Here is a 27,997-nt window from a genome sequence, read left to right on the forward strand (position 1 = left end):
AAAGACCAGGGACATGTAACAATTTCTATTGAAAACCTTTATTTGCAACTGAAGATTTCCAGAAACATCCCAATAAAAAACCCCAGTGATCCATTTCAATGCAACGCACCCTTTTTCATCTTAACAGCTTTGTTCAAGTAATCCTTTTTTGCCCCTCCCTTATAAGCCATATAGGGTATATACACAGTGCTCAAAAAAATAAAGGGAACCCTTAAACAACACAATATAACTCCAAGTCAATCAAACTTCTGGGAAATCAAACTGTCCACTTAGGAAGCAACACTGATTGACAATCCATTTCACAAGCTGTTGTGCAAATGGAATAGTTGTGCAAATGAGAATATTTCATTTGTTCAGATTTAGGATGTGTTATTTGTTCCCCTTATTTTTTTTGAGCAGCATATATTCAGAGTGGAAGAGGTTGTGCACACAAAAAAAGCATCTATAAAACCCCAAAGCCTTGGAAATGTTCCATGCCATGCAGGGGAAGTTGGTGTTACTATCGTGTAGCGGGAAGCCAGCGGAAGAGAATGAGCAGTGCCAGTGGTCAGTAGATCATCGACTGGCCTTGTGGGGAAGGTTAGAGAGGAGCGTCCTCATTCCGTTTCCCTCCAAGGGCGAAGTGCGCGCTGTAATGCGCTACCTGAATCCTAAGGGCAGGAACGCTGCTACGATGGGGGCCCGAGATGCTTCCTGAAGCACACAACATCAACAGAATCGGTGCCGCCCGAGAATTCCTTGACCGTTTCAAGATTGAAGGCGAGGCAGTTCTCAACTATAGAGTGACAGGAGATGAAACTTGGGCTGATCACCCGACTCCAGAGAGCAAACGTCAATCAATGCAGTGGCGCCATACCCATCCTCCTTCAGCCAAAAATATTCAAAACTCGGCAATCGGTGAGAAAAATCTTGGGCACTCATCGTGCACAAATCTTGCGCACCCATCGCAGCAGGGAGTATTCAGGGAGCGCATTATAGCGCACACTTTGCCCTTGGATAGAAATGGAATAATAATTTATAATAATCTATTAAGACTTGTATGCCACCCTTCTCTGGAGAATCGGGGTGGCTCACAACAACAATAAAAACAATATAGGTACAAATCTAATAATTAAAACTATGACTAAAATCCATTATCTTAAAAAAACAATTGATATTACACAATCATAACCACACATAACTTTTAATGGTCAGAAGATGGAGGCATATACCAGTTGCCCCATGCCTGGCGACATAGATAGGTCTTAAGGGTCTTACGGAAGGTGAGGAGGGTGGGGGCAGTTCGAATCTCTGGAGGGAGCTGATTCCTGAGGGCCAGGGCTGCCACAGAGAAGGCTCTTCCCCTAGGTCCCTCAAAACGACATTGTTTGGTCGACGGGACCTGGAGAACTCTGTGGGACCTGATCAGCCGCTGGGATTTATCCGGCAGAAGATGGTCCCGTAAGTATTCTGGTCCGATGCCATGTAGGGCTTTATAGGTCATCACCAACACTTTGAATTGTGTCCGGAAACCAATTGGCAACCAATGCGGAGTGTTGACGAAACATGGGTATATCTGGAAAGACCCCTGACTGCTCGTGCGGCCACATTCTGCACGATCTGAAGTTTCCGAACACTTTTCAAAGGTAGCCCCATGTAGAGACTGTTGCAGTAGTCGAGCCTCGAGGTGATGAGGGCATGAGTGACTGTGAGCAATGACTCCCTGTCCAAATAGGGCCACAACTGGTGCACCAGGCGAACCTGGCCACAGCCGAAAGATGGTGTTCTAAAGTCAGCTGTGGATCGAGGAGGATGCCCAAATTGCGGACCCTCTCCGAGGGGGTCAATAATTGAGGACGCTCACCTCTAACCTTCCCCACAACGCCAGTGGATGATCTACTGACCCCTGGCACTGCTCGTTCTCTCCCACTGGCTTCCCGCTACACGATAGTCGTATCAATTTCCCCTGTGAACATTCCCCGCGAGAACTACGTGCCCTGCAACCTTATTTTCCAGATAACCCTCGTATCAGCCAAACAAAACTCTGCATTGGCATCAGGCCACAAAACGCTCCGCTAGCTCCATTCATTTGCCTAAATTCCACCCCGCAAGAGATTACGGAGTCGTTAAAAGAGGACGATTTGTTCGAATGGATGCCGCTCAGCTACACGTGACTTTGTAGCCCGGAGAAGCGAGCTGAATTACAGCCGCTTCGTTTTTCTGGGCAAGGCCCGTTCCGGCCGGTAGCGAGAAATCATCTGAATGAGGATGGCGCAGTTGACGGAGAGGAAGCCCAAACCCGCCAGCCAGAGGAGCAGAAATGTATTCTGCCCTCGAAACTCCAGGAAGTAGGCAGGGAGCAGCCAGAGACCCTGCCCCAGGAGCCACAGCGAGAGCAACGCTGCCCCCCGGCCCCAGGACATCTGCAGGAAAGGCAGGACCAGGGGCAGAAGGGACAGGTACCACAGGAAATACTGGGAGGTGCAGACTTTGTTGAAGCTCACGAAAACCGCCGTGTGCAAGAAGCAACAGAAGGCCAAGTCCCGGGAGTAGGCGAAGGAGATGGCCAGAAGCAGCACCAGCTGGGGCAGGAAGGCAGCCAGACCGAGGGCCAAACTCCAGCGGCTTTCGGCCGTCAAATACAGCAGGTAGAAATAGGGGGAGAAGTTGTGGCGGGTGTCCCTCCGGAGCAAATGGTAGAGGTAGGTGTGTTGCAGGAACTCCCAGCCGTAGTAGGTGTAGAAGGCAAGAGCCAGGGCGACAAAGGTGCCCCCGGAGACGGTGGCAAAAATCAGGACGTCCCGCGTGAACCAGCTCCAAGGAGGGCCGAGGCGTCGGCCAGCGCGAGTGACCTTCGTTTTTGTTTCGTCCGATTCTGCTCCCGCGCGGCTTTGCAAATAGAGGACAAAGGGCAGCGCGTAAGTCACGGGATAGATCTTCATATGAACGGCGAGGCCGTAAAGCACAGCCGCCTTCACTAGGCGCCTCTTGGCCAGGTAATAGAGGGTGCCAAGGACCAGGCTGGCCACAAGAGATTCGGCATTGCCACGGCTGGACACTGTCATGGGAAGCGGGTTAAAGAGCCAGAAGGCGCAACACTTGGAAGCCGTCCAGCGGTCCAGACCTCGGAGGAGCAAGATCCGGTCGATCAGGAAGGCCGCCACCAGATCCCCGGCCACGAAAAGGATCTTGCCAAATAAGTCGCTGACATAAATGTTGGGAGTTAACATCCAGGCCAGGAGGGGAGTGTAGCGGTACGTGGCCCGCTGGTAAGGGGACTTCCCTTCCGTGACGTAGCGGGCGGCATCGGTGAAAACCTGGTAGTCAACGTCGGTGTATTTCACCAGCATCGTTCGGTCCTGGTAGATCCCGTAAAAGGTCAGGCCCAGCCTGATTAACAAAGCGCCACCAAATAAAACATCCCTCCGGAGGAATCTGGGGAGAAACCACTGCCCTGCACTTAGAGGGGGATCCGGACTGGGATCGTAGGGAGAAGCAGATCCGGGAACCGGTCTGGATTCAAGAGCTTCTTTCAACATGGTGGCCTGAAGAACCAAATTGGGTCAAGTTGGGAGACTCTTCTCCATGCTTCTTCTGAATTTAGCAGGCACTCCTGTTTAAAAAAAAATATTTATTTATTTACTTACTTACTTGCTTACTTACTTGTTTACTTGTTTACTTATTAGATTTGTATGCCGCCCCTCTTCGAAGACTCGGGGCGGCTAACAACAATATAAAAAGACAATGAAAACAAATCTAATATTAAAAATAATCTTAAAAACCCCAATTTAAAGAACCACTCATACATACAAGCATACCATGTATACATTCTATAAGCCTAGGGGGAAGGGAAAATCTCAATTCCCCCATGCCTGACGACAGAGGTGGGTTTTAAGGAACTTGCAAAAGGCAAGGAGGGTGGGGGCAACTCTGATATCTGCGGGGAGCTGGTTCCGGAGGGTCGGGGCTGCCACAGAGAAGGCTCTTCTCCTGGGTCCTGCCAAACGACATTACTTAGTCGACAGGACCTGGAGAAGGCCAACTCTGTGGAACCTAACCGGTCGCTGGGATTCGTGCGGCAGAAGGTGGTCCCTGAGATATTCTGGTCTGATGCCATGAAGGGCTTTATAGGTCATAACCAATACTTTGAATTGTGACTGGAAACCGATCGGCAACCAATACAGACTGCGGAGTGTTGGTGTAACATGGGCATACCTGGGAAAGCCCATGATTGCTCTCGCAGCTGCATTCTGCACGATCTGAAGTTTCCAAACACTTTTCAAAGGTAGCCCCATGTAGAGAGCATTGCAGTAGTCGAACCTCGAGATGATGAGGGCATGAGTGACTGTGAGTAGTGAGTCCCAGTCCAGGTACTGCCACAACTGGTGCACCAGGCGAACCTGGGCAAACGTCCCTCTCGCCACAGCTGAAAGATGGTTCTCTAATGAGAGCTGTGGATCGAGGAGGACGCCCAAGTTGCGGACCCTCTCTGAGGGGGTTAGTGATTCCCCCCCCCAGGGTAATGGATGGACAGATGGAATTGTCCTTGGGAGGCAAAACCCACAGCCACTCCGTCTTATCCGGGTTGAGTTTGAGTCTGTTGACACCCATCCAGACCCCAACAGCCTCCAGACACCAGCACATCACTTCCACTGCTTCACTGATAGGACATGGGGTGGAGATGTACAACTGGGTATCATCAGCGTACTGATGATACCTCACCCCATGCCCTTGGATGATCTCACCCAGTGAGATTTAATTTATTAAATGTAATTAATAGATTTTAGAAATTAATCTAATAAATTAATTTAATTTATTAAATTTATAGGCTGTCGAACTCCTGGCCGATTCTGAATGGTGACATAGCCACAGGGAGTAGGGGGAGAAAGCAGAGACTGAATTTTAAAATTGGACAGGCAGGCCATCAGCTTCCTTACTCATATGCTAACCCATATTTATTTATATTTGAATAACGCAAAAAGGATGTAGAGACTCTAGAGAAAGTGCAGAAAAGAGCAGCAAAGAGGATTAGGGGACTGGAAGCTAAAACATAGGAAGAACGGTTGCAGGAACTGGGCATGGCTAGTTTAATGAAAAGAAGGACCAGGGGGGACAGGATAGCAGCCTTCCTGTATCTCAGGGGTTGCCACAGAGAAGAAGGAGTCAAACTATTCTCCAAAGTATGAGAAAGCAAGACAGGAAGCAATGGATGGAAACTAACCAAGGAGAGAAGCAACTTAGAAGAACCAAGGAAACTGTTCTTGATGGTTAGAACAATTGCCCAGTGCAATGGCTTTCCTCCCAAAATTGTGGATGCTCCATCACTGGAAATGTTTAAGACATTGGGAAACCATTTATCTGAAATAGTGTAGGGGGTTGAACCAGAAAACCTCCAAGGTAGTAATAGCATTTAGTCTTGTGTTGTGGTTAGCTCTGGCCCAGCTCCTGCCCCAAGCAATGTGGAGGTGGAGGTGGGGGAGACATCCACATGCCGCAAGCCTGTTTTGCTTCCAGTAGAATCTGTCTCCTCTGACCAAGGAAGCGTGAGTGACAGGGAAGAGGGGAGTTTGGCAAACAGCCCAGGAGGAGATCAGTCATCTGTATCATCCCTGGATTCTGAACAAGAATTAATGACACATCCACGCATGCGTAGAGTGATGCATAGGAGACAACAACTGAAGGATTATTACAAGAGAAAATGAGGCCACCTGTGGTTGGGTGGGGCTGCTATAATTAGTGTTACAGATAAAAGTGCAACCTGGTGTTTTAACCTCATGGCAGTTTATCTGATTCATTGTTTCGTCAAGATCGTGGTTTTTGTGCTGTTCAAGATTGTGTGTGAACTCTCTGGACTTTAGAATTGGACTCAATTTCCCAGTTATTGGGTGAGCAATTGGACTGCATTTAACCTGTGCCTTGTGTGTACCAGAAAATCCCTTTGACATTTAAAAAGGGAGCTGTTTCTGTTTTTCTGTTTATAAAAACTTTTGGGTTTTCCTTTTATCGTGTGGTGTGTGTCTTCCTGGACTAATTACCCTGTGATTACGGGTGGTTGAAACACACCGGCAGAACAGACTTATATACTGCTTCATGGTGCTTTACAGCCCTGTCTAAGCGGTTTACAGAGTCAGCATATCGCCCCCAACAAGGTCCTTTCCAAGTCTGCTATTCTGTTATATTTATTTGTTAAATTTATTTGCCACCATCCCACTGTAGAGCTACTCTGGAACTGTAAAATGGAAGAAAAACCCGATAAAACAGATATTTTTAAACTGATCTTAAAGTTGCCAAGGTTGGACACGCAAACCAATACAGAATTTGACACCTTAATTTTTTCCTTCATTTCTTTGGCAAGAGATGCCGAAACTGCAACAATCTTAACTTTCTTAGCAAACCTCCAGAGACCAATTCCCCCACGCCCCCATGGAAGAAAGTTTTATCGCAACTTAGATGGGTTGCTTATAAGACCTGGGTTAAAAAGTTGTTCAATGTGTACATTTTGTAAGCGTGAACTGTGTACTTCTCTCTGGGTTTTTTCCATGACTTTTGCTTAGCACAATGACATTGCAAGCAGGCATTAAAAAATATTATGTCCTTTCTATCTTCAACTATGTGCACCACACATGGAAAAAACAAGCCCAGCAAAATCCCATTAAACTGCACTTTACCGTGCAACATTCGTTGGGATAATTGTCGGCTGTAATTAAAAAAGATAATAATTAACTCTGGGAAGGAATTCAAAGGACCAAGACCCCAATATCCCTTCTGCTACAGGCCAAGGGTTCCTATTTCAAATGTAACTCCGAAATAAAACGTGAAGCCCATTTAAGAGCCCTTTTACTACACTGAACCTCCAAAGCCAAAATAAACGAGGAAGCCAGGGAGAAATGATAACGCCGGCACTCTTGCGTGAAACAATTTCTACTTTTGCTGACGCCAACAGAGTTTGCAAAAAGAAGTAAGCAGAGATAATAGCACCAGGGGAAAAAAGCAGTACGCGGCATGAACTCCACCTAAGACGAAAGAGAAAACTATTCTCATTTTTCACAATGGAGAAATGCGGTCTAAGACATATTTAATTTATTAAATTTACAGGCCTCCTAACTATTTTTAAATTTCATCGTAGTTCTTTTGAAAAGTGCATTTTGAAGAGGGGCAAAAGTGGAGTTTCGTACAGATATCTCCAAGGCGGCTTTTGCAAAAGGCAACTGGGATGGTTTTTTTTCCTTTGTGGAAGAAGACATTTTTCGGTTCTCCAAGAAGATTCATCGGTTCATGGCGAAGCGAGGAAGCTTCCCAGACGAGAAGCGAAATGTCCTTTTCTTTTTGTTCCTCAAGAAAAGCTTCTTTTTGCAAAAGCAACTTTGAGACAGAGGATGACTGAAAATCTGTAGACAGTTTCACAACAAAGCTTTTCTCTCCCACCTCTTGGTATAGATCAGAGGTGCCCATCCTTGGTAACTATTAAGACTTTGCAAACTGTAGGAATCTACTATAAACATAGAAAAATAGAAGATTGACGGCAGAAAGAGTCCTCATGGTCCATCTAGTCTGCCCTTATACTATTTCCGGCATGTTATCTTAGGGTGTATGTATGTTTATCCCAGGCAGGTTTAAATTCAGTTCCTGTGTATTGACCAACCACGTCTGCTGGAAGTTTATTCCAAGGATCTACTACTCTTTCAGTAAAATAATATTTTCTCACGTTGCTTCTGATCTTTCCCCCAACTGACCTCAGATTGTGTCCCCTTGTTCTTGTGTTCACTTTCCTATTAAAAACACTTCCTTCCTGGACCTTATTTAACCCTTTCACATATTTAAATGTTTCGATTATGTCCCCACTTTCCCTTCTGTCCTCCAGGCTAGACAGATTGACCATCAATTTCACCTGCTGTTGTGCACATTCAACTTTGTACAGAACAAATATTCAATAAGAATATTTCATTCATTTAGATCTAGGACTTGTTATTTGAGTGTTCCCTTTATTTTTTGGATATATATATTCTTAATTTAAAAAATTGCACATGACATTCTTGGGGGAGTAGGCTACATAGTGATATATAAGAAAAAGGAAGAGAAATTTACTCATTCTTGACTCAGAGAGGAGAAGAAAAAATGATGATGGTGGTGGTGGAGGACAACAAAGACAACATATATTATACATACATACATACATACATACATACATACATACACACACACACACACACACCACACACACTAGTAGAAGAACAATAAATCTCAGGAAGGAGGAGGAGGAATTAGAAAAGCAGTAGAAGAAAACAAGGGGGGTGTTTTAGGTGGTGGTGGAAGAACAGCTGAAGCTCAAAGGAGGTGGAAGATAGGAGCATGGAGAAGGAAGAGAGGAATGAAGGAGAAGAAAAAAGGAAGGAGAAGGAGAAAAAAGGAGGAAGTAGTGCTATAGTGGAAGAACAGATAAAGAAAGCTCAGGAGGAGGAGGAATTGGAGAAGCAGCAGAAGACAACAAGGGGGGGTGTTTAAAGTGGTGGTAGAAGAACAGCTGAAGCTCAAGGAGGCGGAAGAGGGGAACGGAGGAGAAGGAGAAGGAAGGAAGAGGCAGAAGGAAAAAGGGGGAAGGGGAGGAAAGAAGAAGGAAGTGCTGGTAGGAGTAGAAGAACAGGAGGAGAAGCAGGAGAACAACAGGAGCAGGAGAGAAAGGTGGAGAGGGAAATAAGAAAAGGGGGGGGAGGAGGAAGGGGGGGAGGCTGTAGTAGAGAAAGGGACAGACGCATGTTCGAGTCTAGAGTCCCAAAGGCGTTGTAATAAATGGCAATACTGTAATGTAAAAATGTAATAAATTGAATTAAATTAGAATAAGGAGGAGGAGGAAAAGAAGGAAGAGGGAAAAGAAGAGGAGGGGGAGGAGAAGAAAAAGGGGGAAGGAGGAGGAGGAGAGGGGAAGAATTAAAATCTCCCTTTCTTTGGATGGAGGAAGAGGAAGAAGAAGAGGAGGAAGAGCAGCAACCCACCCAGCACCGTCTTCCTGATCTCGGGGTGCCCCTCTTGAGCCTCGGCTTTCTCCTCCCCTCTTAGCCCTCGAAGGGCAAAGTCCTCCAGGCGTCCACTGGGGGCCGCCCAAGAGCAACCGGGGGTGGGCTACTCACGCGGACTTCAGCGGGAGAACCGGACTCCGCTCTCTCGGGCCGCCCAGCGAGGGACGTTCCACTCCTGGCCAGCAGGGGTCGCACTGCGGGCGGAACCTTCAAGCCTGGCTCCCGCGCGCTGCGGGGAGCGCGTCCCACCATGGAAGGGTCCCCCATAAAGCACTTCCGGTGGAGCGACGCCGGTGGAACGAACGGGTTTTCCTCTCTGCCGCCAGACAGGAGCCGGGATGCGGCTGATACGGGCCGGGCTGGGCTTCCTGCTGCGTCCGGGGATCCGTCGCGGGCCCGGGCAGCCTCTCTACCAGCAAGGCCAGAGCCCTTCGCCGCGCACCCGCGAGTACTTCTACTACGTCGATCATCAGGGACAGGTATCGGGGGAGGGCGGGGCAAAGACCCTCCGGGGGGCCGAGGGGACAGCGGAGGGGAGGTCATAAGGTCAACCGGATGCGTCCTGTCTCTGGGTGCTTCGGCTGGAAAGGGCACTTCCGGTTTGGGGGAGGCGCAAAGGGGAGGGGCTGGCAAGCAAGTGGGGGAGGGGAAGCTTGTCTTCGGAGAGGGGCGGCATACAAATCCAAATAATAAATAAATAAAATAAATTCCAGGTAGTCCTCGGTTTACGACTACAGTTAAGCCCAAAATTTCTGTTCCTAGGCAACACAAGTAGGTTTTATCCCGTTTTATACCAATAATAATAACAACAGAGTTGGAAGGGACCTTAGAGGTCTTCTAGTCCAATCCCCTGCTTAGGCAGGAAACCCTACACTGCTTCAGACAGAGGGTTATGACCTTTCTGGCCATGGTCGTTAAGTGAATCTGGTTTCCCCCCCTTGAATTTGCTTCCTCAAAAGATTGCAAAAGGGGATCACGTGATCCTCGGACCCTGCAACGGTCAGGGCTATGGCAACTGGCAGTGACGGGCCACCATTCCCGGTGCCACCGGAACGGGGTCAGGAACACGTGCATATATGCATGCATAGTGCGAGATTCAGCTTCTGCGCATGCGTAGAAGCCGAATCTCGCAGGGGGATGCGCGATTTCTGGCTTTTTCTGCTTCCGTGAATGTACAGAAACAAAAAAGCCAGGAAGTAAAAAGATAAGTTTCCCCCGCCACGTGGCCTGCCCATTTACCCCCCTGCTGCCTGCCTTACCTTGCGCACCAGCTTCTCCCTCGCCAAGAAGATGGCATGCGGCGCGGGGCGGAGGCTGGACGGCCCCAAGCTTCAGTCGCGCGGCCTGTTCTGTTCTCTCCTGGGCCATAGGCATCTCTCAGCGCAGCGATGGTGCCCCAAGCGAGTCATGGCCTTTGGGAACAAAGTGCCACACAGCCGGAGCTTGGGCAGGCGCCACAGCGAGATTGGGCTACTGCGCAGACGTTCTTCCAGCAGCCAAAATTGCCGGTTTCTTTGCTTCCATGCATGCGCAGCAGCAAAAAAACTGGTAATTTTTACTGAAACTAAGCTACACGTTCCATTGCCGTCACCGGAATGGCATTCCCACCAGAACAGTACATAGCCCCATCGCTGGCTACTGGAGAGAAAAGGAGGACTAGGGGAGATACATTGAGAGCATCTGCACCAAGACAAACTCCTTGTGTGTCCAATCACACTTGGCCGATAAAATTCTATTCATATTCTGTTCTGTACCGTTATTGGCTTCCTACCAGAACAGGGGGGCAGGGGACGCTGCCCTGGTAGCAGAAATGGAGTTTGCGCCCAGTTCCGGGTGACTGCTGGGTGCGCAGCACCAAATGTGAGTCAGTTGGCAAGTGCCTGAATTTTGATCCCATGTCCCTACGGATGCTGTCAACAGTTGTAAGTGCAAAAGGTCCTAACTTTGAATGGTCACTAAATGATGTGTGATGTGCCGGTGTCTGGAGGTTGTAAGGGTCTGGATGGGTGTTAAAAGTCTCAGACTTAACCCCGAGAGAGCTTCTATCTCCCTCAGAGAGGGTCCGCAACTTGGGCGTCCTCCTCGACCCACAGCTGAGGTTAGAACATCATCTCTTAGCTGTGGCAAGGGGGGCATTTGCTCAGGTCCGCCTGGTGCACCAGTTGCGGCCCTATTTGGACAGAGAGTCTCTTCTGACAGTCACTCATGCCCTCATCACCCCGAGGTTCGACTACTGCAATACTCGGTACATGGGGCTGCCATTGAAGAACGTTCGGAGATTTCTGATGGTGCAAAATGCAGCCTTGCAAGGAGTCATGGACCTCCCAAGTTATGCCCTTTTTTCTCCAGCACTCCATGAGCTGCATTGGTTGCCAATTGGTTTCCAAACACAATTCCAAGTGTTGGTTATGACCTATAAAGCCCTAGATGGCATTGGACCAGATTACCTACAGGACCACCTTCTGCTGCATGAGTCCCAGCGATCAGTGAAATCCTATAAAGTCAGCCTTCTCCAGGTCCCGTCAACCAGGCAATGCCGTTTGGCAGGACCTAGGGGTAGAGCCTTCTCTGTGGTGGCTCCAACCCTCTGGAATCAACTCTCCTGAAGATTCTTACTGCCCCCACCCTCCCAGGCTTTTGTAGAGCCTTAAAAATGCACCTTTCCCAACAGGCTTGGGGTCATTTAATTTTAACAGCTACCCTGGCCTATGATTGAATTGATAATGTATGCTGCTATGAAATGTTTTGGAATCCTGTGTTCAGTTCTGGAGACCTCACCTACAAAGAGATATTGATAAAGTTGAACAGGTCCAAAGACGGGCTACAAAAATGGTGGGAGGTCTTCAGCATAAAACTTATCAGGAAAGACTTCATGACCTCAACCTGTATAGTCTGGAGGACAGAAGGGAAAGGGGGACACGATCAAAACATTTAAATATGTTAAAGGGTTAAATAAGGTTCAGGAGGGAAGTGTTTTCAATAGAAAAGTGAACACAAGAACAATGTGCACAACAGCAGGTGAAATTGATGGTCAATCTGTATAGTCTGGAGGACAGAAAGGAAAGGGGGACATGATAATAATAATTTAATAATAATAATTTATTAGATTTTTATGCTGTCCCTCTCTGAAGACTCGGGGCGGCTCACAAAACAATACATAATATATAATATGATTGAAACATTTAAATACGTTAAAGGGTTAAATAAGGTTCAGGAGGGAAGTGTTTTTAATAGGAAAGTGAACACAAGAACAAGGGGACACAATCTGAAGTTAGTTGGGCGAAAGATCAAAAGCAACATGAGAAAATATTATTTTACTGAAAGAGTAGTAGATCCTTGGAACAGACTTCCAGCAGACATGGTTGTTCAATCCACAGGAACTGAATTTAAACATGCCTGGGATAAAGTTAGATCCACCCTAAGATAAAACACAGGAAATAGTATAAGGGCAGACTGGATGGACCATGAGGTCTTTTTCTGCCGTCAGTCTTCTATGTTTCTATGTTTCTAAATGTGGATAATTGGTTTTTTAAATGAATTAGGGATTTTAGAATATAAATCTTGTTAGTTTTTTATATGGTTTTAGATTTGATGTTTTATTATTTTAAATGTTAGATTTCTCAAATATTTTGTACTTGTCTTGTTGTAAACTGCCCTGAGTCTTAGGAGAAGGACGGCATAGAAATCAATCAATCAAATAAACGAACGGCTGTCAATCAAGGGCTACCCAAACCTCCGAATCCCAGAGACTTGTTTCCCTCCGCCAAAGCTAAACTTATGTTCCTCCTCCAGTTCAGAAGGAATTCAAATCACATCCCAGGGACCCCAAGCAATGTCAGCTTCAGAGCTCAGTGTTAATGGAGGCCTCCAGGGTAAAGCGAGAAACCAGCCAAGTGGCAGATTTCGGGGTCGGGAAGAGATGGCGGCTCCGTTCCAGCCCTCGAGGGTTGCTTGGACCTCTTTGGAATCCATTAGCCTCATCTGCTGACTCCTGTTATTGCCTCCACTATGCTAATGGCGCATCTAATTAGCACCAAAATGAGTTGGGATCAGTAGTAAAAGAAAAAGCGTGCGTTGGCTTGATAACTCCAGCCAAAGTGGAAGTTAAGAAAAGAAGAAGTAGGGGTGATGTGATTGATTGATGGATGGATGGATGGATTGATTAGATTTGTTTGCCACCCCTCCGAGAACTCAGGGCGGCTCACAACAACAATAACAAAGTACAAATCCAATATCTAAAAACACAATTTAAAAACCCTTATTAATAAAATAATCACACAACCCGTTCTACTTGTCAATGAGTACTTCAGCTTCAATCGCAACAACACAAGAGCACGCAACAGATTCAAACTCAACATTAACCGCTCCAAACTTGACTGTAAAAAATATGACTTCAGCAACCGAGTTGTCGAAGCGTGGAACTCATTACCGGACTCAGTAGTGTCAACCCCTAACCCCCATCATTTTTCCCTTAGACTATCCACAATTGACCTCTCCAGGTTCCTTAGAGGTCAGTAAGGGGTGTGCATAAGTGCACCAGTGTGCCTTCCATCCCCTGTCTAATTGTCTCTCCTTATCTCATTTATCTTTTCTTCCTTTCAAATATGTTCACCTATACTTTTATATCTTTTCTTCTATTCTTTTCTTTACTTATATTATTACATATCTTTCTCTTCAATGTGTATTATGCGTTGGACAAAATAAATAAATAAATAAATAAATAAATAAATAAGCCCAGTCAAACCATACATAAAGCAGTAGTTAGGGGAGGTGTCAATTGCCCCATGCCTGGCGGCAAAGGTGAGTTTTCAACAACTTACGAAAGGCAAGGAGGGTGGGGGCGGTTCTGATCTCTGGGGGGAAGTTGGTTCCAGAGGGCCGGGGCCGCCACAGAGAAGGCTCTTCCCCTGGGCCCCGCCAGACGACATTGCTTAGTCGACGGGACCCAGAGAAGGCCAACTCTGTGGCACCTAATCGGCCGCTGGGATTTGTGCGGCAGAAGACGGTCCTGGAGGTATTCTGGTCCGATGCCATGTAGGGCTTTATAGGTCATATCAGTCTCCTGGTATTTGGGTGTCTTCCCCAAAGAACAGTGAGTCAAGCTATTTTCCAAAGGAACCGGAAGGCAGGACAAAAAACAAAAGATGGACACTAATCAAAGAGAGCAGGTTTTTGAGAAGGTGGTGTCACTCCAGCTCCAAGGGTCCTTGGATGAAGCCGATTATGTGGGCCCTCAACAGTCAGGATTCAGGCCCGGCTACAGCACGGAAACTGCTTTGTTCGTGCTGACGGATGATCTCTGGTGGGCCCTTTGTTTATCTTCTTTCCTGGTGCTTCTTGACCTCTCAGCGGCTTTCAATACAATCAACCATGGTATCCTTCTGCGCTGGCTGGAGGGGTTGGGAGTGGGAGGCACAGTTTTACGGTGGTTCTTCTCCTACCTCTGGTTGGTCAGAGTGGGGGGTCAGAGGTCAATTCCTAGGTTCCTCCCTTGTGGAGTCCCTCAGGGGTGGGTCCTCTCCCCCCTGCTGTTCAATATCTACATGAAACTGCTGGGTGAGATCATCCAAGGGCCCAGGGTGAGTTACCATCAGTACGCTGATGATACTGTATATCTCCACCCTGTGTCCACTCAGTGAAGCAGTGGAAGTGATGTGCTGGTGCCTGGAGGCTGTTAGGGTCTGGATGGGTGCTAACAGGTTCAAGCCGAACCCCAACAAAAGGGAGTGGCTGTGGGTTCTGCCTCCCAAGGACACTTCCATCCATCTGTCCATCACTCTGGGGGGTAGCTTTTGACCCCTCAGAGAGGGTCCGCAACTTGGGCATCCTCCTCGATCCACAGCTGACATTGGACCATCATCTTTCGGCTGTATCAAGTGGGCCGTTTGCCCAGGTTCGCCTGGTGCACCAGTTGTGGCCCTATCTGGACAGGGAGTCTCTTCTCACAGTCACTCATGCCCTCATCACCTTAAGGTTCGACTACTGCAATGCTCTCTACATGGGGCTGCCTCTGAAGAGCGTTCGGAAACTGCAAATTGGGCAAAATGCAACGGCGTGAGCAGTCAGAACACTGGCTGCCAATTGCTTTCCAGATGCAATTCAAAGTGTTGGTTATGACCTATAAAGCCCTACATGGCATCGGACCAGACTATTTGCAGAACCACCTTCTGCTACCTGAGTCCCAGCGATCGGTGAGGTCCCATAGAGTTGGCCTTCTCTAGGTCCTGTCAACTAGACAATGTCGCTTGGTGGGGCCTAGGGGAAGAGCCTTCTCTGTGGAGGCCCCAGCCCTCTGGAATCAGCTCCCCCCTGGAGATTCGTACTGCCCCTACCCTCCTTGCCTTCCTCAAGACTCATTTATTCCGCCAAGCCTGGGATTGAATGTATTGTGAGCATGTTTACTAAATGGGTATGAGAGTATTTTAATTGGTACTTAGGTTTTTTAGATTATTAATTTTAATTAATTGGATTTAGGATGTATATTGCTTCCGCCCCGAGTCTACGGAGAGGGGCGGCATACAAATCCAATAAATAAAAATAAATAAACTATGTGTTGTAAGCTGCCTTGAGTCCTCAAAGAGGGGCAGCATATAAATCCAAATAATAAATAATAATGTTTTCTGTCCATGCCACCATAGGTCCTTTCACTACAACTTTATTTCTTTCGTATTGTAGAATTTATAGAAGCTATAAAATTTAATTATAGAACTTATATTATTTCTAACATGTGACTGTCGAATCTCGGCAGCTCAGTGTCTTCTCCTACGTAAACTGCACACATGGACTGACTCAAAGGTGGCTCATGTGAACCAAGTTTATTATTTATTGATTGATTGATTGGTTTATTTATTGATGTATTGATTTATTGGATTTGTATGCCGCCCCTCTCCGTAGACTTGGGGCGGTTAACAACAGTGACAAAAAACAGAATGTAAAAATCCAAGATATAATTCTTCTCCTCCGAGATGGTGGAGCAGTGGCCTCTTCACTTCCGAGCCTTCTTGTTTTCCATTCTCTTTGCATAGTCTGTATTTATTTTTTTTCAAAAAGAGGAGCCTCCAATTTTACTCACTCTTTCTGTTTCTCTTCCTCCCCACCATTGCCTGCCCAACCTCATCTGATCCCGGCCACGTTCCACAGCTTTTTCTGGATGATGCCAAGGTCAAGAACTTCATTTCGTGTTTCAAAGGTAACGTCAACTTATTACACCCCAGATTATAGACCAGTGATGGCGAACCTTTTTTTTCCTTGGGTGCCGAAAGAGCGTGCGCTATCGCACAGGCACGAGTGCCCACACCCATTATTCAATGCCTAGGGAAGGTGTAAACAGCTTCCCCCACTTCCCGGGGACCCTCTGGAGGCTGGAAATGGCCAGTTTCTCAACTTCTGGTGGGCTTAGTAGGCTCGTGTTTCGCCCTCCCCAGGCTCCAAAATAATAATAATAATAATAATTTATTAGATTTGTATGCCGCCCCTCTCCAAAGACTCGGGGCGGCTCACAACAATAATAAAAACAATATTACAGTGGAACAAATCTAATATTAAAAGAGAAAAAGACATATAAAACCCCATCATTTAAAACCATACAACACATACATACCAAACATAAAATATAAAAGCCTGGGGAAGGTGTCTCAGTTCCCCCATGCCTGGCGATATAGGTGGGTCTTGAGTAGCTTACGAAAGCCAATGAGGGTGGGGGCAGTTCTAATCTCCGGGGGGGAGTTGATTCCAGAGGGCCGGGGCCGCCACAGAGAAGGCTCTTCCCCTGGGGCCCGCCAAACGACATTGTTTAGTCGACAGGACCCGGAGAAGGCCAACTCTGTGGGACCTTATCGGTCGCTGGGATTCGTGCGGTAGCAGGCGGTTCCGGAGGTTTCCTTGGAGACAGGGGAGGGTAAAAATGCTCTCCCACATCCTCCTGGAGGCTCTCTGGAATCCAAAAACACCCTCCCAGAGCCTCTGTGTGAGCCAAAAATCAGCTGGCCGGCATACACATGCACGTTGGAGCTGAGCTAGGGCAACGGCTCATGTGCCACAGATATGGCTCCGAGTGCCACCTGTAGCCCCCGTGCCATAGTTTTGCCATCACTTTTACAGGGAGGGAAGATAGGGTCATTGGGGATAACAGACCAACAGAATGACAGAGTTAGAAGGGACAACCTATGCGTATAAACAACTTAACGTGTATAAGAATAATCTTATTTTGACTTGTCATATTGCTGAATTGTTATGCAGAGAAAGTTACTATTGTGCAATTGGGGGGGACCTTGAATGCTATCAGATCTCTGCTAAAAAAAAGGTTTTCTCCATAGAAGTGTGGTGTTTATGTGCAGATTTGATGAGTTCCCCTTCTGTCCCCTAATCCAAGTCATTGATGAAGATGTTGAAGAGTCTTGGGGCTAAAACAGAGCCTGGGGGTAACCCTCCACTGCATCCTTCACTCCATGTAGATACAGTTCCACTGAGCACTACACATTGAGTGCAAATGGTCAGCCAGTTTTGAATCCATCTGGTGGGGTTGCTGTCCATCCCACATTTTTCTACTTTATTTAATAGTAGGTTATGGGTGGAGATGCATAGCTCAGTATCATCAACATCCTGATGATAACTCACCCCGTGCCCTCGGATGATCTCACCCAGCGGTTTCATGTAGATATTAAATTTGGGTGTCCTCCGACTACTTTAAACCTCATCAACAAAATGCATGAAAATTGATTTAAGGGTTTATGGAGAAAATTAAAGCACTTTGGCTTAATTAATTAGATGTGATTAAGATTAGGAACAGCTTTAAAAGTCTATTAGCTAACAGGTTTTTTTAATGTCATAGAAAACATTTGCGTAATTATTTTTCGTCCAGATGTCAAATGTAAAAGAGGCAGCATTCGATGGACTATGAATATCAAAATTTTAAAAATGATTCATTGTAATGTAATTCAAGATTGATGGTATTTGATTTAGTATTTGTGGTTGGAGTGAAAAACAAAAATTAAAAAATGCTTTGATGTGCGGAACTAACCAAAATGACAAATAGAGACACATCAGACTTCTACCCAGCTTAGGACCGATAGTACAATTAGTTGAAACACAAATATGCAAAAAAGAAAGAAGTATAGTCAAACTAAACTTTACAAAATTATTCCAAAAAGATCAATTATTATAGTACAGATAAGAGGATCTGTAAACATACCGACAGATGACTATCTGAAATGTCACAAATGAATGAATAAAACTAAAATAGTTTGAAATATTTTGATTTAAATCTAAAAAGTCGCAAATTAGTGGTATGGTTGACAAACTAGTTGTATATGTGGAAGGATTGGATGGCAATATCATAAATCTGTGGAGATTAAAATTGATTGTACAGTATTCCCTCGATTTTTGCGGGGATGCGTTCTGAGACTGCCCGCAAAAGTCGAATTTCCGCGAAGTAGAGATGCGGAAATAAATACACCATTTTTGGCTATGGACAGTGTCACAAGCCTTCCCTTAACACTTTAAACCCCTAAATTACCATTTCCCATTCCCTTTACAACCATTTACTCACCATTATTACTGGTACTCACCATTGAATAAGACACTTAGTGATCCTGGTACAGTGGTACCTCGAGATACGAGTTTAATTTGTTCCGGACCTGGGCTCTTAAGTCGAGCAGCTCTTATCTCGAACGACTTTTCCCCATAGGAATTAATGTAAATAATTTTAATTGGTTCCAGCCCTCAAAAAACTCACAAAGTTAGTCTAAATTATGCAGAAAGACATCTTTTTAATGAAGAAATGTACATGTACATATAAATGAATAATGAAGTTTCTTTCACTTAACTTGTAAACTTTCTTAAACTTTTAAATTTACATATGTTCAACTTCTCTGCCACCCAATCCTGTAGGACAGAGGTCCCCAACCCTTTTTGCACCAGGGACCGGCTTTAAGCGATCAAGAGAGGAATGGGTGAATGAATGGACGGAGGGTGGGAAGGAAGGAAGGAAAGAGGGAAGGGACAGGAACAGAGGAAGGAAGCAAGGAAACTTATGAAAGGGGAGAGTAAGAGAGGAATGAGTGAAGGGAGGGAGGGAGGGAAGAAGGTGGGAAGGAGAAAGAAAAGAAGAAATAGAGGAAGGGAAGGTAAAAGAGAGAAAGAAAAAGAGCAAGAAAGAAAGAAAGAAAGAAAGAAAGAAAGAAAGAAAGAAAGAAAGAAAGGGGGAAGGGACAGGAACAGAGGAAGGAAGCAAGGAAACTTATGAAAGGGGAGAGTAAGAGAGGAATGAGTGAAGGGAGGGAGGGAGGGAAGAAGGTGGGAAGGAGAAAGAAAAGAAGAAATAGAGGAAGGGAAGATAAAAGAGAGAAAGAAAAAGAGCAAGAAAGAAAGCTGCAAGCACCCCCCCGAGCCCCCCAGGCCGGCTGCAACCTTTTAAAACACGTGCGCCGCTTCGCAGCTGTCTCCTGAAGCCGAACGCGGAAGTTAGCGTTTGGCTTCAGGAGACAGCTCCTTGGCGCTTGTATCTCGAATTTGGGCTTGTAAGTAGAACAAAAATATCTCTCCCCTCCCAGCTCTTATCTCGAGTTGCTCTTAAGTAGAGCAGCTCTTATGTCGGGGTTCCACTGTATTTATAAACATAATTATTTATTAAAAAAATTTTTTTTTTGTTATTTGCAAAAATTATTAGTTTGGCAATGATGTATGACGTCATCAGGCGGGAAAAATTGTGGCATAGAAAAAAACTCGCAAAGTATTTTTTAATTAGTATTTTTTGAAAAACTGTGATATAGGCTATTCACGAAGTTCGAACCCGCGAAAATCGAGGGAACAGTATATGACTTATACACAAAGAATAAGAGGAAAAATGCAATTATGCAAATTTATACTTATATATTTATACGTATACTGACTACACAGCGATAACTCACTACAAACAAACTCGAAGTACTGTAAAAACAATAACCTGTTAAGAAATGTCACCCGTTTTGCCTTTCCTGTCCTCTCCTCCCACCAAACACAAACCTTATTCCCTTCTTTTAACACACACAATGGCCTGACCTAATCTGTAGGGATTTGCCCCTCATTATGTAAGACTCTGAATTGGGGGGGGGGGGGGGGGAGAGAACTGGGCATTTTGCCGGCAGCAAAATCCCGTCCCTCTCGCTCGACTTCCCCAAATAATAGGACGGCAGTAGATGCTGAGAGAGATTTATCTTCCCGAGCGTTGTCTGGAAATACATACAGCCCCTTTTGTGCCTTCTTCACAAGCATGTTGACATTAGAATTATTATTATTATTATTATTATTATTATCATCATCATCATTATTATTATTATTATTATTATTATTATTATTAATTAGATTTGTATGCCACCCCTCTCTGTAGACTTGGGGCGGCTCACAACAATAATAAAACAATATATAACAAATCTAATAATTAAAAGTCACTAAAAAAACCCTTATTAAGGATACAAGCAACAAGTTACAGTCATGCCGTCATAAGTGGGAGGAAATAGGTGATAGGAATGATGAGAAAAAACTAGTAGTAATAGTAGTGCAGACTTAGTAAGTAGTTTGACAGTGTTGAGGGAATTATTTGTTTAGCAGAGTGATGGCGTTCAGGGAAAAAACTGTTCTTGTGTCTAGTTGTGTTGGTGTGCAGTGCTCTGTAGCGACGTTTTGAGGGGAGGAGTTGAAACAGTTTGTGTCCCAGGATGCGAGGGGTCAGTCAATATTTTCCCCACCCTCTTTTGGACTCGTGCAGTCTACAGGTCCTCAATAGAAAGCAGGTTGGCAGCCATTGTTTTGTCTGCAGTTCTGATTCTCCTCTGATGTCCGTGTCGGTCTTGTTGGGTTGCAGAACCAAACCAGACAGTGATAGAGGTGCAGATGACAGACTCAGTGATTCTCTGTAGAACTGGATCATCAGCTCCTTGGGCAGTTTGAGCTTCCTGAGTTGGTGCAGAAAGAGTCCTGCGGAGAGGGGCGGCATACAAATCTAAATAACAAAATAAACATTCTTTGTGGTGCTTTTTTGATGATGTTTTTGATGTTAAGTGACCATTTTAGGTCTTGAGGTATGATAGAACCTAGAAATTTGAAGGTCTCTACTGTTGATATTACATTGTCTAGTATTGTGAGAGGTGGAAGGATGGAAGGGTTTCTCCTAAAGTCTACCACCATTTCTACGGTTTTGAGTGTGTTCAGTTCTAGGTTGTTTCCGGTCACACCACAAGGTTAGTTGTTCAACCTCCCGTCTGTAGGTGGATTCATCGTTGTCTTGAATGAGTCTGATCATTTCATTTCATTTCATTTCATTTATTGGATTTATATGCCGCCCCTCTCCGAAAACTCGGGGCGGCTAACAACAGTCATAAACAATATACAGTAAAAATCCAATACTAAAAACTAACTTAAAACCCCCTAATGTATAAAACCAACATACGTACAAACATACCATACATACAGTTGTATCAGCCTAGGGGGAGAAGAGGTCTTAATTCCCCCATGCCTGGCGGCAGAGGTGGGTTTTGAGTAGCTTACGAAAGGCAAGGAGGGTAGGGGCAATTCTAATCTCTGGGGGGAGTTGGTTCCAGAGGGTCGGGGCCGCCACAGAGAAGGCTCTTCTCCTGGGTCCCGCCAAGTGGCATTGTTTCGTTGACGGGACCCGGAGAAGACCCACTCTGTGGGACCTAACTGGCCGCTGGGATTCGTGCGGCAGAAGGCGGTTCCTGAGATAATCTGGTCCAGTGCCATGAAGGGCTTTATAGGTCATAACCAACACTTTGAATTCTGACCGGAAAACTGATCGGCAACCAATGCAGACTGCGGAGTGTTGGTGTAACATGGGCATATTTGGGAAAGCCCATGATTGCTCTCGCAGCTGCATTCTGCACGACCTGAAGTTTCCGAACACTTTTCAAAGGTAGCCCCATGTAGAGAGCGTTACAGTAGTCGAGCCTCGAGGTGATAAGGGCATGAGTGACTGTGAGCAGTGACTCCCGGTCCAAATAGGGTCGCAACTGATGCACCAGGCGAACCTGGGCAAACGCCCCCCTCGCCACAGCTGAAAGATGTTTCTCTAATGTGAGCTGTGGATCGAGGAGGACGCCCAAGTTGCGAACCCTCTCTGAGGGGGTCAATGTTTCTCCCCCCAGGGTGATGGACGGACAGATGGAATTGTCCTTGGGAGGCAAGACCCACAGCCACTCCGTCTTGTCTGGATTGAGTTTGAGTTTGTTGACACCCATCCAGGCCCCAACAGCCTCCAGGCACCGGCACATCACTTCCGCTGCTTCGTTGACTGGACATGGGGTGGAGATGTATAACTGGGTATCATCGGCATATTGATGATACCTCACCCCATGCCCTTGGATGATCTCACCCAGCGGTTTCATGTAGATGTTAAATAGCAGGGGGGGAGAGGACCGACCCCTGAGGCACCCCACAAGGGAGAAACCTAGAGGTCGACCTCTGACCCCCCCACTAACACCGACTGCGACCGACCGGAGAGGTAGGAGGAGAACCACTGGAGAACAGTGCCTCCCACTCCCAACCCCTCCAGCCGGCGCAGAAGGATACCATGGTCGATGGTATCGAAAGCCGCTGAGAGGTCAAGAAGCACCAGGACAGAGGACAAGCCCCTGTCCCGGGCCCGCCAGAGATCATCCATCAACGCGACCAAAGCAGTTTCCGTGCTGTATCCGGGCCTGAAACCCGACTGCTGGGGACCTAGATAATCGGCTTCTTCCAAGGACCGCTGGAGCTGGAGTGCCACCACCTTCTCGACAACCTTCCCCATGAAGGGAAGGTTGGAGACTGGACGGTAGTTATTGAGTACGGCTGGGTCCAGGGAGGGCTTCTTGAGGAGGGGGCGCACGAGCGCTTCTTTATAGAGTGTTGGAAAGACTCCCCTCCCCAAGGAAGCGTTGGTAATCTCCTGGGCCCAGCTCCGTGTCACCTCTCGGCTGGCCGAAACCAACCAAGAGGGACACGGATCCAGTGAACAGGTGGCAGAACTCACAGCTCCAATGGCCTTGTCCACTTCATCAGGTGTCACCAAGTCAAACTCCTCCCAGACAGATGGACAAAGACGTTTAGCCCCAGTCACCTCGACTGACTCGTTGTCAGTCGACTCTGTTTTACAATTGGAGTCGAGATCGGCCCGGATCCGAGCGATTTTATCAGCGAAAAACGTGTTAAAGTCCTCGGCACTACTCTGTAAGGGCTCCCCAACTCCCCCCTGATTAAGAAGGGAGCGGGTCACCCTAAACAGAGCGGCCGGGCGGGATTCCGCTGATGCAATCAAGGCGGAATGATACGCGCATCTTGCCGCCTTGAGCGCCACTTTGTAAGTCTTAATAAAGGCTCTTACAAGTGTTCGATCGGATTCGGACTTACTCTTCCTCCATCGCTTCTCTAGACGTCTCTTCTGGCGCTTCAACTCCCGGAGCTCCTCGTTGAACCATGGAGCTCTACGGGGTCTAGCGCCACGGAGAGGTCGCAACGGCGCAATACGGTCAAGGGCCTCTGCTGCCGCCTTGTTCCAGGCCTCAGCCAGAGACTCTGCCGGACCTGCGGACGAGTGTATCTGGAAGAACCCCAAGCGCCTTCTGAAAGCCTTCTGGATCCATCAGGCGTCTGGGGCGGAACATCTTAATTGGTTCCGCCTCCCTGCGGGGGAGGATTGGAGCCAGGAAGTCAAGCGCAGTAGAAAATGGTCTGACCATGACAAAGGCAACACTTCTAAGCCCCTTAGTCTCAGACCATTACTCAGTTGCTCAGAGAGGAATACCATGTCGGGTGAGTGCCCCCCCTCATGAGTCGGACCCTGAACTACTTGGGTCAGGTCCATGGCTGTCATGGTGGCCATGAACTCCTGTGCCAATCCAGAGGATTCGCCGAGCGACGGCAGGTTGAGGTCTCCCAAGACAATAAGTCTAGGGAACCCCACCGCCAGCCCGGCTACCTCCTCGAGCAGCACAGGTAGGGCTTGTGCCACGCAGCTGGGAGGCAGGTACGTGAGAAACAAGCCCACCTGAACCCCTAGGTCCAACTTCACCAGGAGGGACTCACAACCCGCAATCTCCGGAGCAACGAGTCTACGCAGGCAAAGGCTCTCCCTGGCTATAATAGCCACTCCTCCCCCCCTTCCCCGGGGGTCGAGGTTGATGCCATATCTGAAACCCGGCTGGGCAAATTTCAGAGAGAGGAACTCCTCCCTCTGGGCCCAGCCAGGTTTCAGTTACACATGCCAGGTCGGCCTCCTCATCCAGGATCAGATCCCGGATGAGGAGAGCTTTATTTACCACCGACCTGGCATTGAGTAGCAGCAACCTGAGCCCAGGGCCAGATTTACACTCATCACCAGTATTCTGGGTTGAGCTCACGGAGCCGGAACAAGGGATCGTTATTAAGCAACGATCCCTCCTTCCCCTGTAACGGCTAGCTCCGTGACTCCCGCCATATCTGCCTCTCCCCAGCAGCACTGAGATATCCTGACCCTCTGTCACCCCAGAGATAGCCGCCCCTCCCCCCTCCCGCCTCTCCAGCGCCAGGTTGGCCTAGTGTATTATTTACATCACTCCATTCATTTCACCCATACTATGATCCCACCCATCCCATCCGCCCCATCCATACCAATCATTTGCTCCATACACCCTATGCCCATCCCAGTTATCCATCAATAAAACACCCCCCCCAATAATTTAGTTAAAATATAAATCAATTAATTAAAATCACTGTTGTATCGTCTGCAAACTTTAGTAATTTAACAGATGGGTCGTTTGAGATGCAGTCATTGGTGTATAGAGAGAAGAGAAGGTGCCTTGAGGGGGCACCTGTGCTAATTGTACATGTATCTGATGTGATTTTTCCTATCTTCACCTGCTGCTTCCTGTCTGTTAGGAAGCTTGTGATCCACTTACAAGTGTGTTCAGGTACCACCAGCTGATTTAGTTTGGTTAAGAGAATGTCCGGTATGATGGTGTTGAATGCTGAACTGAAGTCCACAAAGAGGACCCTAGCGCAGGTCATTGGAGATTCAAGATGTTGAAGGATGTAGTGCAGAGCCATATTAACAGCATCATCTGTCAATCTATTTGCTCGGTATGCAAATTGCAGGGGGTCTAACAGTGGATCCGTGATGGTTTTCAAGTGGGACATCACTAGGCTTTCAAAGGTTTTCATAACTACAGATGTTAGAGCAACTGGTCTGTAATCGTTCAGTTCATAGTCCATGAGAGGTCCTCTGAATATGAAGTTAGTTGGGGGGGAAATCAAAAGCAACATGAGAAAATATTATTTTACTGAAAGAGTAGTAGATCCTTGGAACAAACTTCCAGCAGACCGTGGTAGATAAATCCACAGTCACTGAATTGAAACATGCCTGGGATAAACATAGATCCATCCTAAGATAAAATACAGAAAATAGTATAAGGGCAGACTAGATGGACCATGAGTCTTTTTCTGCTGTCAGACTTCTATGTTTCTATGTTTCTAATACCCAGAAAGTTTTAAAAGCTACCAACTCTCTCTACCTCCTCTCCACCCCATCCTTTTCCTACTCTTGCCCCCCTGTGTTGTGAGTATTCCCTGTCAGCCTCAGTAAGTGTCAATTTCGGAGGATGACGAAGAGACAGAAGATTTATTGTACCCTGATTTAAGAGAGTTATCGGAGAGCAGTGGAGATGAGGGCGTAGGTGAAAATGAGTTAGACTTTAGCATGGAAAGCACTTCTTCTTCAGAGAATTGGGGGGTAGCTGACAGTCCCTGGGTAAACCCAAGATATAGGAGATTCCCAAAAAGAACAGAGGAGATGTTTGGGAAAAAGTTTTGAATTTGCAATTTAGAATTGTGTAAATCCATCAATGCGTCGTATCCTGAAATGTATCAGGAGAGACGCCGCTTTCGTTCAAACTGCGTGTTGAGATATGGCCGTTTTTCATAGTTTCTGAGAAGTAAGCTTTTGATATTTTATGATAAACTGTGCAAATTAGATTTAACTCGGCTCAGAGATAAGCAGCTGCCAGACAAGACGGAGTGGCTGTGGGTCCTGCCTCCCAAGGACAATTCCATCTGTCCGTCCATCACCCTGGGGGGGAGAATCATTGACCCCCTCAGAGAGGGTCCGCAACTTGGGCGTCCTCCTCGATCCACAGCTCACATTAGAGAAACATCTTTCAGCTGTGGCGAGGGGGGCGTTTGCCCAGGTTCGCCTGGTGCACCAGTTGCGGCCCGTATCTGGACCGGGAGTCACTGCTCACAGTCACTCATGCCTTCATCACCTCGAGGTTCGACTACTGTAATTCTCTCTACATGAGGCTACCTTTGAAGAGTGTTCGGAAACTTCAGATCGTGCAGAATGCAGCTGCGAGAGCAATCATGGGCTTTCCCAAATATGCCCATGTCACACCAACACTCCGCAGTCTGCATTGGTTGCAGATCAGTTTCCGGTCACAATTCAAAGTGTTGGTTATGACCTATAAAGCCCTTCATCGCACCGGGCCAGAATATCTCAGGGACTGCCTTCTGCGGCACGAATCCCAGCGACCAGTTAGGTCCCACAGAGTGGGTCTTCTCCGGGTCCCGTCAACTAAACAATGCCGCTTGGCGGGACCCAGGGGAAGAGCCTTCTCTGTGGCGGCCCCAGCCCTCTGGAACCAACTCCCCCCAGAGATTAGAATTGCCCCCACCCTCCTTGCCTTTCGTAAGCTACTTAAAACCCACCCCTGCCGCCAGGCATGGGGGAATTAAAATTCCTTTTCCCCCTAGGCCTTTACAATGTTATGCATGGTATGTTTGTATGTATGTTTGGTTTTTATATTAAGGGCTTTTTAATTTGTTTCTTTAGTATTGGATTATTATTGTACACTGTTTTATGATTGCTGTTAGTCGCCCCGAGTCTTCGGAGAGGGGCGGCATATAAATCCAATAAATAAAATAAATAAATAAATAAGTAATATCTCCTCTGCTCCTTAAAAATAATTTATAGCTTTGCAAACTCCGCCTGTGAGATTGCCATGTGTTTTAGCACACAGCTTATAACCATGACGGTCTTTCCAGTGTAGAAGACAAATAAAGACTTATTAGTTTGAAAATCAAAGCCTTGAAAAGAGAATTTTTGGAGTCGCTTCAGCTTCACCAGAACACCCTGAGCCTGGCCGTGCCCCACTGACCACTCTGTGCTTTCCCTCCCCCCCTGTAGACAAGCAGTTCCTGGTCTTCTTCTTCAAGCAACTGAAGCTGAACCACAGCGGCCGTTACGAGGACTCCTTCCCTTACCTCTCGCCCTGCGGACGGGAACACAACTACGTCCGTTGCGACGACCGGCCCATCGTCTTCACGCACCTCCTTGATGGGCCCTCGGGCCAGCCGTCGCTGTCCTTCTGTGGGGGGGCGGACCGCTTGACCGTGCCCTTTCAGCCAGAGAAGCTAATCATGCTGGCTGAGAATGGGCGGGTCTATCACCCAGGGCCGGAAAAGGCCGGCGGGGTGGGATTGGTCAAGTCGTCCTTGGCCTTTGAGCTGAGCCCTTGCTTTGAGTACCAGGATGGACCCGGTCAGCCACCCACTCACTTCCGTTGGCGGGAGAAGAGCTACCCACTCACGAACGAGCTCCTGACATTGATCTGAAACCGTTGCAGAGCGAGGCATGTCTTCCAATTGGCCAGACGTCTTTCTTGTTGGCCCTCTTGGGCGTCCTTGGCTTCACATCAACCCAAACTACGTCCTTTCTGCCATTCCAGGTGCCTTGATTATCCCTGGAGGACCGTCTCAAGAAGATGGCTGGAAGTGTCCATCCAGAAGTCCAGTAGGGCAAAGATCCTGGACAAAGCTTCTCAGAATAAAAAACTCTCAATACATATACAAAACTATAAGTATTACTTGTTCAGCTTACAAATACATAAACCAGCATTTAACACCCAGTTCCTACTACAGCAGTCACAGAATCAATAACAGAAAATAGCAGAAAAAGAGAATCACGCTTCTGGCTCCCTCTTGTGGCAACCCATAACACTAACTCT

The 27,997-nt window shown here is 47.0% G+C and overlaps 2 protein-coding genes across 4 annotated transcripts; one reads left to right on the top strand and one right to left on the bottom strand.

The window, feature by feature from the left end:
• Nucleotides 1-42: 42 nt before the first annotated feature.
• On the bottom strand, nucleotides 43-9,465 carry PIGM (phosphatidylinositol glycan anchor biosynthesis class M). 2 transcript variants are annotated; one of them, XM_070748442.1, is made up of 2 exons: nucleotides 9,105-9,465; nucleotides 43-3,592 (listed from the first exon to the last, which is right to left on the bottom strand). In XM_070748442.1, the coding sequence occupies exon 2, from the start codon at nucleotides 3,516-3,518 to the stop codon at nucleotides 2,181-2,183; it is 1,338 nt and encodes a 445-aa protein (XP_070604543.1). In that variant the 5' UTR covers nucleotides 3,519-3,592; nucleotides 9,105-9,465; the 3' UTR covers nucleotides 43-2,180. The 2 variants fall into 2 exon arrangements, with proteins under 2 accessions (XP_070604543.1, XP_070604545.1); XM_070748444.1 differs by lacking the exon at nucleotides 9,105-9,465 and adding an exon at nucleotides 8,970-9,064.
• C3H8orf82 (chromosome 3 C8orf82 homolog) lies at nucleotides 8,956-27,853 on the top strand. Of its 2 annotated transcripts, XM_070748446.1 has the most exons (4): nucleotides 8,956-9,472; nucleotides 16,134-16,182; nucleotides 27,178-27,622; nucleotides 27,719-27,853. In XM_070748446.1, the coding sequence occupies exons 1-3, from the start codon at nucleotides 9,332-9,334 to the stop codon at nucleotides 27,603-27,605; spliced, it is 618 nt and encodes a 205-aa protein (XP_070604547.1). In that variant the 5' UTR covers nucleotides 8,956-9,331; the 3' UTR covers nucleotides 27,606-27,622; nucleotides 27,719-27,853. The 2 variants fall into 2 exon arrangements, with proteins under 2 accessions (XP_070604547.1, XP_070604546.1); XM_070748445.1 differs by having other exon boundaries at nucleotides 8,960-9,472; nucleotides 27,178-27,853.
• Nucleotides 27,854-27,997: the final 144 nt, after the last annotated feature.

Source organism: Erythrolamprus reginae, chromosome 3 (assembly GCF_031021105.1).
Source record: "Erythrolamprus reginae isolate rEryReg1 chromosome 3, rEryReg1.hap1, whole genome shotgun sequence".
Lineage (NCBI taxonomy): Eukaryota > Metazoa > Chordata > Lepidosauria > Squamata > Dipsadidae > Erythrolamprus > Erythrolamprus reginae.